Here is a 12,580-nt window from a genome sequence, read left to right on the forward strand (position 1 = left end):
TGAATTAATTTATCTGTCTAAAATTGATCTGTCCTTATACACTGATTTGAATTTTGCAATCCTAAAATTTTTGTTTTAAAAAGTAGAGTATTCGTTTTTATTTTTCATTCTTATGTTATAGAAGCAATTTTTTTTAAGTGTGTTAAGAGCCGGGCTCGGTGGCTCAGCCTGAAATCCCATGCCTTGGGAGGCTGAAGTAAGTGGATTACCTGAGCCCGCGGGTTCGAGACCCACCTGGGCAACTTGGTGAGACCTTATCTCTACAATAAATCAAAAAATTAGCCGGGTGTGGTAGCGCACGCCTGTAGTTCCAGCTACTTGGAACGTTGAGGTGGAAGGATCGCCGGAGCCCAGCAGGTCGAGGCTGCGGTGGCCGGGAGTGGCCACTGCACTCCAGTTTAGGTGACAGAGTGAGACTCCAACACAAAAAAAAAAAAAAAATGTGTGCTAAGAATAAAAACAAAACTCTGATAGTATTCTAAGGACATATTCATGAAAAATATTTTGTCATTTTTATGATCCAACAACATTAACAAATACATATGCTTTTGTTTATGCATTTCCTATTCTAGCATTTCTTTGATCAACAAGATATTTTTGAATTTGATGAATAATTTATGACTTTTCAGTATTGCCTCACCATTTAATCAATCAGTATAGACAATTGATCTTTTACATTGCCATTTTCACTTGTAAAAAAAAAAAAGTACACATTAGAAAAAATATTCATTTTTATCTGCTTAAATCCTAGTTGATTCTTTTTTTTTTTTTTTTTTTTTTGAGTTGAAGTCTCACTCCGTCACTCAGGCTAGAGTGCAATGGCACACTCACGGCTACCCCAGCATTGACCTGCTGGGCTCTGGCGTTCCTTCTGCCTCAGCCTTCCAAGTAGCCAGAACTACAGGCCTGTGCTACCACGCCCAGCTAATTTTTTTTTATTTATTGTAGAGACGAGTTCTCGCCAATTTGCCCAGGCTGGTCTAGAACCTGCAGGCTCAGGCAATCCACTCACCTCAGCCTCCCAAAGTGCTGGGATTACAGACTGAGTCACTGAGCCCGGCCTGATTCATTTTAATATAGGCCTTTTAGTTTAATTCCTTCTTATTATACAAGTATTTGGTTAACTGTATCATATACAGATTGCACTCACTTGTCTTCTCCCTACTACACAGCATGCAACTGGCAGGGTCTTTGAGAGTGAAGTGAGGTACCAGTGTGACCCGGGATATAAGTCCATTGGAAGTCCTGTATTTGTCTGCCAAGCCAATCGCCACTGGTACAGTGAATCCCCTCTGTCATGCATCCCTCTCAACTGTGGAAAACCTTCCCCGATCCAGAATGGCTTCATGAAAGGAGACAATTTTGATGTGGGGTCCAAGGTTCAGTTTTTCTGTAATGAGGGTTATGAGCTTGTGGGTGACAGTTCTTGGACATGCCAGAAATCTGGCAAATGGAATAAGAAGCCAAACCAAAAGTGTGTGCCTGCCAAGTGCCCAGAGCCACCCCTTCTGGAAAACCAGCTAGTATTGAAGGAGTTGACTACTGAGTTAGGAGTGGTGACATTTTCATGTAAGGAAGGACATGCGCTACAAGGCCCCTCCATCCTGAAATGCTTGCCATCCCAGCAATGGAATGACTCTTTCCCTGTGTGTAAGACAGTTGTTTGCCTCCCACCTCCCCTAATTTCCTTTGGTGTCCCCACTCCTTCTTCTGCTCTTCATTTTGGAAGTACTGTCAAGTATTCTTGTGTAGAAGGGTTTTTCCTAAGAGGAGATCCTACCATCTTCTGCCAAGCTGATGGCACCTGGAGCTCCCCACTGCCAGAATGTGTTCCAGTAGAATGTCCCCAGCCTGAGGAAATCCTCAATGGCATCATCGATGTTCAAGGTCTTGCCTATCTCAGCACAGCTCTGTATTCCTGCAAGTCAGGCTTTGAGTTAGTGGGAAATACTACCATCCTTTGTGGAGAAAATGGCCACTGGCTTGGAGGAAAACCAACATGTAAACCCATTGAGTGCCCAAAGCCCAAGGAGATTTTGAATGGCAAATTTTCTCATACAGACCTGCACTATGGACAGACCATTACATATTCTTGCAACCAAGGCTTCCGGCTTGAAGGTCCAGAAACCGTGACCTGTTTAGAGACAGGTAATTGGGATGTAGATGCCCCATCATGTGAGGCCATCCACTGTAATTCCCCACAACCCATTGAAAATGGTTTTGTAGAGGGTGCGGATTATAGCTATGGTGCCATGATCATCTACAGCTGTTTTCCTGGGTTTCTGATTGCTGGACATGCCATGCAGACCTGTGAAGAGACAGGGTGGTCAAGCTCCATCCCAACATGTGTACCCATAGACTGTGGCCTCCCTCCTCACATAGACTTTGGAGACTGTACTAAAGTCAAAGATGGACAGGGAGACTTTGAAGAAGAAGATGACATGATGGAAGTTCCGTATGTGACGCCTCACCCTCCTCATCATGTGGGAGCAGTGGCTAAAACCTGGGAAAATACAAAGGAATCTCCTTCTGTACATTCATCAAACTTTCTATATGGCAACATTGTTTTATACACCTGTAATCCAGGATATGAACTTTTGGGGAACCCTGTGCTGATTTGCCAGGAAGATGGAACTTGGAATGGCAGTGCACCTTCTTGCATTTCAATTGAATGTGACTTGCCTACTGCTCCTGAAAATGGTTTCTTGCATTTTAAAGAGACTACAATGGGTAGTGCTGCGCAGTATAACTGTAAGCCTGGACACATTCTTGTGGGCTCTGACATAAGGCTTTGTCTACAGAATAGAAAGTGGAGTGGTGTTTCCCCGCATTGTGAAGCCATTTCATGCAAAAAGCCAAATCCAATCATCAATGGATCCATCAAAGGAAGCAACTACACATACCTAAGTGTGTTGTACTATGATTGTGACCCTGGGTATGCGCTGAACGGCATTGAGATGAGAACATGCCAAGAAGATAAAAATTGGGAAGGGGATGAGCCAGTCTGCATTCCTGTGGATTGTGGTTCACCCCCAGTCCCAGCCAATGGCAAGGTGAAAGGAGATGAGTACACATTCCAAAAAGAGATTAAATACACTTGCAATGAAGGCTTCTTGCTTGAGGGAGCAAGAAGTCGTGTTTGCCTTGCTGATGCAAGTTGGAGTGGAGTCACTCCCAACTGCATACCTGTCAGATGTGCTACCCCACCACAAGTGGCAAATGGAGTGATGGAAGGTCTGGACTATGGCTTCATGAAGGAAGTGATTTTCCACTGTCAAGAGGGCTACATGTTGCATGGTTCTCCAAAACTCACCTGTCAGTCAGATGGTAACTGGGACACAGAGGTTCCTCTCTGTAAACCAGTCAACTGTGGACCTCCTGAAGATCTTGCTCATGGTTTCCCTAATGGCTTTTCCTTTGTTCATGGGGGGCATATACAGTATCAGTGCTTTCCTGGTTATAAGCTCCATGGATGTTCTTCTAGAAGGTGTCTCTCCAATGGTTCCTGGAGTGGTAGCCCACCTTCCTGCCTGCCTTGCAGGTGTTCCACACCAATAATTCAATATGGAACTGTCAATGGGACAGATTTTGACTGTGGACAGACAGCCTGGATTCAGTGTTTCAAAGGCTTCAAGCTCCTGGGACTTTCTGAAATCACCTGTGAAGCCAATGGCCAGTGGCACTCCGAGTTGCCACACTGTGAACACATTTCTTGTGGTTCTCTCCCAATAATACCAAATGCTTTCATAAGTGAGAGCAGCCCTTGGAAGGAAAATGTGATAACATACAGCTGCAGGTCTGGGTATGTCATGCAAGGCAGTTCAGATCTGATTTGTACAGAAAAAGGAGTGTGGAGCCAGCCTCATCCAGTCTGTGAACCTCTGTCCTGTGGGCCCCCACCATCTGTCGCCAATGCAGTGGCAACTGGAGAGGTGCACACCTATGAAAGTAAAGTGAAACTCAGGTAAGACCATGGCTCTAGAGTCTCCATTGGGTGTAGGCCAGAGGATTATAAAATGAAAAGTGATAGATCAAAAATACAGCGAATTGGGAATGCATCATCTCTGGACTGGTCTCCAAACACTGATGCCTTTAACATTTGGCTTTATACTACCCATAGTTATATAGAAATCCATTGACTATAAAAATAAATGTATACTTTTTTCAGACTGTAATTTCTAACATAATAATCATGACTATCTTACTCTATTGAGCTTCATGAAACAGTGAAATCCTCTAGTTAGCTTGAAAAGCTCTGAAATCACGAAGCTCTCTTTTTAAACATTATGATAAATTTATTTGTAAGTATAGCTTTACAGTTATATTTATACATGTAAGTATTGGAAAAATAAGGCCAAAAGCCAAAGAATTCAGGTAAAAACCATATACCTTCATTAACATTATAAATAAGGGGGATATTTTAAAGGGGACTTCCGACCTATGCTAACATTTAATGCCCAAATAGTGATTTTTGCTGTCAGTTCCCTATCTAAAATGTGTCAGTAAAATAAAAAGTAGGAAAATATTAAATGAATTTATGGCTTAAAGTTTTATTGGTACAAATACCTATAATGTTCAAAGATATTGCAATACTCTAAACAGTTTAAATTTTATTTTGTGTCTAAATGAATTATGGATTATCATTAGCATATTGGCATGTTAAGTTTGAGTAATAATTTAACAATTCTTCTTAAACATTTCTGTTGTGGACATTTTAGCTTTATCTTTATATTTTCTTAATTGTAGTAGTAAGTAGATCCAAGATAGAACAGCAATAAGAAAGTCAAAGAGCAGTAAATCAGGCAATGAGCACGAAATCTACATACATTATTCCTTTCTTTTGAAATGCATACACTTTAAATTTTTTTATTTGGATGTTGGTGTGTCCAGTATATTAAGAAGCCATAATGTCACCCCTTCTCAAGACTTCCCTGTTTTTTATTACTTCTTGTATGCTGATTACATCATCTTTCAGACCTTTACTTTGTATCTGATAAACAGATCTCTTCAAGTTTGCAAAACCTCTGAGCCTACCTAGCCTGGGAATTTGTGAAATTGAAAAAATGTTATCCAATGATGAATGTTAAATAATTAAATTGTTTCATTAAAAAGTGTAATATGGCTGGGCTCGGTGGCTCAGCCTGTAATCCCGCGCCTTTGGGAGGCTGAGGTGAGTGGATTGCCTAAGCCCGCGGGTTCGAGACCCACCTGGGCAGCAAGACCTCATCTCTACAATAAATCAAAAAATCAGCTGGGCGTGGTAGCGCATGCCTGTAATTCTGGCTACTCGGAAGGCTGAGGCAGAAGGATCGCCAGAGCCTGGCAGGTCGAGGCTGTGGTGGCCGGGAGCGGTCACGGCACTCAAGTCTGAGCGACAGAGACTCCAACTCAAAAAAAAAAAAAAAAAAAGTGTAATATAGTGGTACAAGCATTTTTAGTAGTAGGAAGGAGCTTCGCTCTGTCACACTCTAGCTCTAGCTGTATGGCTTTAAGGAAGTTTCTTAATCTCTCCAGGGTTAATTTTACTGTCTGTAAAATGTGAATTAAGATAATAATAACACCTACTTATAAGGTTGATAAGAGAATTTAATAATTTAATATATGTAAAGTACATAGAACAGTAACTGGAATTTAAAAAGTGTTATATAAATATTTACTGGATAAATAAAAGCAAATTTTAAAAATAATAGAGAGTTTTAGAGCAGGCTGACTTGAGTTTAAACACACTAATACTACAGTTCCCTGATAGTGCCTAATAATTAGGATTAAAAGAAAGGCCTTAAGTAAAGAACCTAACAATGTTTGGCACAAAATAGATCATAAATATTAATTATGTTATATGCCTACTAGTATCTGAGTCCATTTTTGGCTTCATATAGAATTTTTGAACTGCTAACTGTTGTTAGAATAAAAATGAACACAACAATTTTACCCACAACAAAGGTAAATAGCATAAACAATATTTAAGTTAACTTTAGTCTTGGCTAATCTCTCATGCAGATAACTAAGAATTGATCTAGTAATTATTGTTATATTGATATCTTTGCATGCCAATGCCATCCATCTGACATTTGAATTAGTTTTGATATATTGCATAAAATGTCTACTGAGCTTTTAAAATGTAACAGCTTCTAAAATCTAAGAATAGGTCAGAAACTGTATTGTACTTCCTTTAAGGCATTCACTTTTGCATTTCCTTTGCAGATGTCAAGAAGGTTATATGATGGATACAGATATAGATACATTCACCTGTCAAAAAGATGGCCGTTGGTCTCCTGAAAGAATCTCCTGCAGTCCTAGAAAGTGTCCTCTGCCAGCAAACATAACACATATACTGGTTCATGGAGACGATTTTAGTGCGAATAAGCAAATTTCTGTGTCATGTGCAGAAGGGTATACCTATGAGGGAGTTAACATATCCACATGTCAGGTAAGACTCTGTCTTAATTAGAACGTGTAACTCCTGTATATACACTTATTGTCAAACAAACAGTAACTTGCTGCCCTAAAAAGAAAGAAATGCCTCAAATACTAAAAAGAAAAAATGTCTTTCACTCATAACAAAGGATTTGTGGAGTTTCTTGGTAGAAATATTAATAAAATGTATCCTTTTCCTTCAGCATTCCTATTTTTAAAGTAAGAACATGCAAAGATCAGGTTAAATGTTAAAATATCTGTAACAAGATATTCATGATAGATTAACCATAAATTGTATGCTTAAAATAGTATCTATGTGTAGAAGTCACTTGTGGGCTGTGCCCAATGTATTTTCAGTTTTATTGGAAAGACCAAAGGTGACAGAAGCAGGCAGAAAATTAGAGTCAAATTCTGCCTCTGTTATTTACTACTTGTGGGACCTTAAAAAAGTGACTTAAAGTTTCTGAGCTTCAGTTTTTTTATTTGGAGAAAAAAGTGTATAATAACATGTATCTTGTATTGTTGGCATGAGAAACAAGATAAATAATGGTGGAACGTGACTTCTGCAACCTTTGATCTTTCCACTAAAACTAGAAACATATTGGGCATGATTCATACTAATTTCTGCACATAGACACTCTTTTTAGCATAAGATTTATGGTTAAATTTTCATTAACATCTTGTTATAGGTATTTTAGCATTTTACCTAACTTGGGCATTTTTTTAGTTTAAAAAATGAGAATAGCACCATAGATAGTAAACCTCCCTAGCATATCCCCTTCTAGCTTCCATAGGATATACCAGAGAAAGAACATTAAAATGAGCCATTGATATACTCTTGCTGGAGTTGGGAACAGAGTGAGAGAAAAAAAAGGGGAGAAATATGGCATGGCATAGAAATGACTTTTACCTTAAGCATACTTTTGTTTGAACTGTGTCTTAAATATTTACAAGTTTTATAAGTTTATATTTCTCTAGTTTTTCTTTGTTTGTAAATCTGTGATAATTGAAAGGATTTAACTATTTAATGTGTATAAAATGTCTAGTACTTGCCTGACATACAGTATTTCTTCTCCCAATTTTCTATTTATAAATCATAGAAGCTCAGTGGTTGATTAATGCCAAACCTAATAGCAGAAATATTGCAGAGAGCAAGTCAAATGACAGCCAAAGTTATCATACCCTCAAAATTTCTGTAGATCCAGATGATTCCTTTTAGATTTAGAGCAGAGGAAGATTAAGGAAAACCTTTGTCTAAGACTCGAGGTGACTGAACCAGAGTGCCACCATAGTTAAGGGAATAAAATGATGTTTTCCAAGTGGGGAGTGTGGATAACTGGTGGTCCCACGTGAGCCCTGCAGGACCCTGTGATACTGGTGACTAAATTCTTTTTTTCTTTTTTGAGTCAACGAATTATTTTTGACAATCCTCATTACTTTCTCCACACACAGTATGACCTCTCTCCTTTGCTTAACTGGGTTTTGGCTTAATTTTTAGTCTGAAAGATAGAATAGATCCTTTCTATGTGTTTAAATGCATAAATTATATAAAACTGTGTTCAGTGTCTAGGAATATTTTGCTGTCATATAACAAAATGATTCTATAGTTTTTAGAATAAATAGATGGATGAGGAGAAGAGATCAATACAAATTCTGAAAAATAAGTTTTGAAGGAATAGTAGTCCCTTTAGAAATTAAGAAACATTACAGAATTATAAAACTCTTATCAGTGTGATATTTGTGTAAAATTAGTTAGAAGGAAACATGAATGGAGCAGAAGAAATGAGTCAGAAGTAGATCCTGATAAAGGAACTATTACAAATCTCTGGAGAAAAAAATTATTTGTAAATTATTCTGATATAATTAAGTAGCCATTATAGGAAAAATTTAAATAAGCAAAATTGAAAATTAAATACAATGTATACATAATAGGGAGATGGTTAACTATGATGCAGACATATACAAAATTACTTTTGGTTCATATGTATAATAAAATGTCTCAAATCTTATTAGGAACTGTAATCCAACTCTATACTATTTCCTCAAAGAAAATTTTAAAATTTTAGTAATAGAATAATAGTCTTCAAGAGATAAATTTGTGTATGCTTCACTTTACTCCACTGGAAGGCTGAAAAATTTTAACTCTGGTGGTAATAAACATAAATGTATATAATTTATTTACTACATGACCCCTTTAAAATTATATGTTAAAATGTTTTCAAGTATTTATATTGGAATGGAGAAAAGGAAGCCCATTTTTTAAAGCTTTGAGTGATATGCCTAAAATTTGCTGTTTCTCATACATTTTAAAATGTGGAATCATGTAAAATATAAGGATGCATTGTATAAGTCATGGACTCAACCTTCCTATCCTCATGCATTATAGTGAAACATTCTTATTAGTGTTCTTGATTTTAATGGACTCTGTTAGGAAGAAAATCCTTGTACTGTGGGCTTAAGAAATATCTAAAATTATATGGCAGTGACTATTATGGCCATCTAACAATTAATGTGTTTTTTTAAGGTCACAGATAATAAACAGTAAAAGTAGAACCAGACTCTAAGTGTTGACTATCATTTTAAGAATTATTCTGCCACATCACCAATATTTGCAAGCTTCTTCATTCACGTGTATTATCTCCTAAATATAACTTACAGCTTGTTATTTGTTACTCAGCTTGATGGTACCTGGGAACCACCATTTTCTGATGAATCCTGCAGTCCAGTTCCTTGTGGGAAACCTGAAAGTCCAGAATATGGATTTGTGGTTGGCAGTAAATATAGCTTTGAAAGTACAATTATTTATCAATGTAAACCTGGCTATGAATTAGAGGTGAGTACATTATTTACTGTAATTAATTTGTTTTTCTGATGTGTTTGGGGATACTTTTACTATTAGCACAAATTGGTTTCCCTGACTTTGGTCCTCAGACTCTATTATACTGTGTTGCCCGATATTCTAACATTTTCCAAGAAATTCTTCTAGGTGACTTATAATTTGGGGTGTTTTGTTTGGTTTTTTTTTTTTTTCATTTTTATTTTAGATTCGGGAATACACATGAATGTTCATTACATAGATGCATTGTGTATTGGTGGGGATTGGGTCTTAGGTGGCCTGTTCTCCAGATACTGAACATTGTACTCCACAGGTAATTTCTGAACCCTGACCCCCCTCCCCACCTTTCCCTTTATTAGTGTCCTCAGGGTCTATTATTTCCACCTTTGCTACCATTTAGCTCCCACAAGAGTGAGAACATGCAGTGTTTGGTTTTCTGTTTATGAGTCAGTTCACTTAGGATGATGATCCACAGCTCCATCCATGTTTGCAGCAAAGGACATGATCTCATTCTTTTTTATGGTTACATAGTACTCCATGGTGTACACATAGCACATTTTCTTTTTCCAGTCAATTGTTTGTGGGCACTCGGGTTTGTTCTATGATTTTTCTATTGTGAATAGTGCTACAATGAACATACAAGTACAGACATCTCTTTAATATATTGATTTTTTTTCTTGGGGTAGATCCCTGGTACTGAGATTGCTAGGTCAAATGATGATTCAATTTTAACTCTTTGAGAAATTTCCATACTGTTTTCAATAGCAATTGAACTAGTTTACAATCCCACTGACAGTTAATAGCCTTCCTTTTTCTGTGCAACCATGCCAAGATTTGTTGTTCTTTGACTTTCTAATTCTCACTTATAGTTTTAAAAAGCAAAATCAATCTCATATTAAAAAATCAAAGCCATGAAAAGGAAGAAGAAGCAAATTTGCAAGCTACAAGACAGATACCGTTACTTCAATTGACCATTTAGACCTGTGTTTCTACTTACTGGTAATCATACTCTATGACAGAGAAGTCTACCTGTCACCATGGGAGGTGACCACAAGGATTTAGGGTTGCAAAGCCAAGATTTCCTCAAGCAGTGAACTCATACCTTAGCATTGAGATGCCAAGTTCCTGAATGGCAGATCTGGCCTCAAAAATTCTCAGAGCAGTTCTAACCAAATGCCAACTTTATTCTTGAGACCACTCTTGGTTTGTAATATTAAAACCCCATCAACAGTGCCTAAGTCTCCCTGTTTCCTTTAATGGGAGGACAGCAATCAGTTTTGCTGAAACCATTACCATATTACCAAATTTGGAACTCAAGATGCCTACTTTACTTGACATAATGTTGTCATCTGGTTTTTCAGGAAACTCTTCTTTCCTATCTTTACTGTTATAGTGATATTTAAATGTAAGTTTGGCAGAAGTATTTATTACCCGTTTTCTGTTAAATTTATAGCATGGCCCATTATTTCCTGACCATGCCATCAAAGAATTACCATAAGATAGGTATATGAAAACTAGAACCAGGCTTATATGAATCTTGTTTTATTTCCTCAAAAGATTGGGGGAAAAAAAGAAGGGAAGAAGGATGATAATATGATGGTTGATTTCAATTGGGCAGTTTTCCTGTTTTTGAATCTAATTGTTCTTCATGTGAGAATACTAATCTTAAAATTTATTAAGAAAAAAACTAGTATAAAATTATGAAAAAATATACAGCAAACTGATGGATCATTAAATTTAAGGAAGTAAATTACTTACCTTAAAAATTTTTGGAAACATCCTGGTGTCAAATGCAAAATTGAGAGAGGTACAATAGAAATTTCTGTCACTGCAAGCTGGAAGTTAGAATCACCTAAGAAACTTTTTTTTTTCCAAATATTGATGTCCAGTTACTTGGAAGAATAACCAATTTCAAGTCTGGGGCAAGAAATGTAAAAGAATGCCTAGAAACCCTTGTTACATGAGATAGTAGGAAACATATCAAAGACTACATGTCAAAACAACACAGGAGCCAACTGGACAAGACTCTCACAGGCCAAGATGAGTCCATTTTAGCATTAACAAGAATAATAATGTCATTGAACTGGAACATATCAAATATGTCTTAGATGGTACTAGACATATTGATATTAAAATAATTAATTGAAAACCATTAGAGGATGTTTGTGAGCAAACTCATTATTTTGAAAGCAGACTACTTAAGAATTATCTTTTCAGTACTATCTGGATAACCAAATAGTAGATGAAGGGAAGTATTCCAGTTAATAAATGATAGAATTTATATAATGCTATAAGAAAGCGATTGGCAGTAATGGGAAACTATTGGTGGGGGGGGAGATTGGCAGTTGAGGGAAATTGCTAGGGGAGGGAGGGGCATACCTCATTAACAGGGGTACTTGCACGATCAATGTTTGTATACCTAAACCTGAATTGTACCCCACATCTTTATAATAAATTTTTTTTTAATGATAGAATTTAAATAGCAGATTTGTAACTCCCATGAATTAACGCATTTAGGTTATAATCATCAATGACTGCATACATGTTATAATTTATGTTCATTTGAATTCAGGCAAAAATAAAGTCCACACATTAAGACTGGTTTATATGTTTGTGATGGTTAATTTTATGTGTCAACTTGAGTGGGCCATGGGGTACCCAGATTAAATATCGCTTCTAGGTGTAACTGTTTCCACATGAGATTAGCATGTGAATCAGAGGAATCAGTAGAGCAGACTGATGTGCCTGTGGATGGGAAAACACAATGCCAACTATGAAAAAATTTTGCACCCCTACCCCTTCCCACAGATAAAATTGAATTTGAATTTGAAGCCTCTAAATCCAACGAACAGTTTCAGAGAGACCACAGTGAGGCAACTAGCAAAATTCTGTCTGTGAAAATGGCTATATGACCAGTTTTCCAGTGTCTGAAACAAATAAATTGACAGGGTAGAGTGTAGTAAATAGAGAAGGAACCTATAGTTTCAGAGAGACATTGTATTAGTTAGGACTTTCCAGAGAAACAGAACCAATAGAAGAGAGAGAGATTGTGAGAAATAGGTTCATACAATTATGGAGGCTAAATCCCATGGTCTGCCATCTGCAAGCTGGAGACACAGAAAAGCTAGTGATGTCATTTAGTCCAAGTCCAAAGGTCTGAAAACCAGGTGAGCCAAAGACATAAATCTCAGTCTGAGAATAGAAGATGAGATGAGCTCTCCCAGCTCTAGTAGTGAGGCAGGGAGAAAGAAGCAATTTCCTCCTTCTTCCATTCTTAGTTCTATACAGCCCCTCAATGGATTGGATGACGACACCCAACCACATTGA

At 37.3% G+C, this 12,580-nt stretch overlaps 1 protein-coding gene across 1 annotated transcript in view; it reads left to right on the plus strand.

Annotated features, from left to right (window-relative positions):
- The window catches only part of SVEP1 (sushi, von Willebrand factor type A, EGF and pentraxin domain containing 1), a gene marked incomplete at its 5' end in the record, with an annotated part of 142,071 nt that overhangs the window by 80,805 nt on the left and 48,686 nt on the right, over window positions 1-12,580 (plus strand). The window contains 3 exons of the mRNA XM_008066174.1: window positions 1,173-3,964; window positions 6,205-6,430; window positions 9,095-9,250. Coding sequence (XP_008064365.1) covers window positions 1,173-3,964; window positions 6,205-6,430; window positions 9,095-9,250 — 3,174 coding nt within the window. The remainder of the gene's footprint in view (window positions 1-1,172; window positions 3,965-6,204; window positions 6,431-9,094; window positions 9,251-12,580) is intronic.

This window comes from Carlito syrichta, unplaced genomic scaffold (genome assembly GCF_000164805.1).
Source record: "Carlito syrichta isolate Samal-C Ts95f unplaced genomic scaffold, Tarsius_syrichta-2.0.1 Scaffold308851, whole genome shotgun sequence".
In the NCBI taxonomy this organism is placed as follows: domain Eukaryota; kingdom Metazoa; phylum Chordata; class Mammalia; order Primates; family Tarsiidae; genus Carlito; species Carlito syrichta.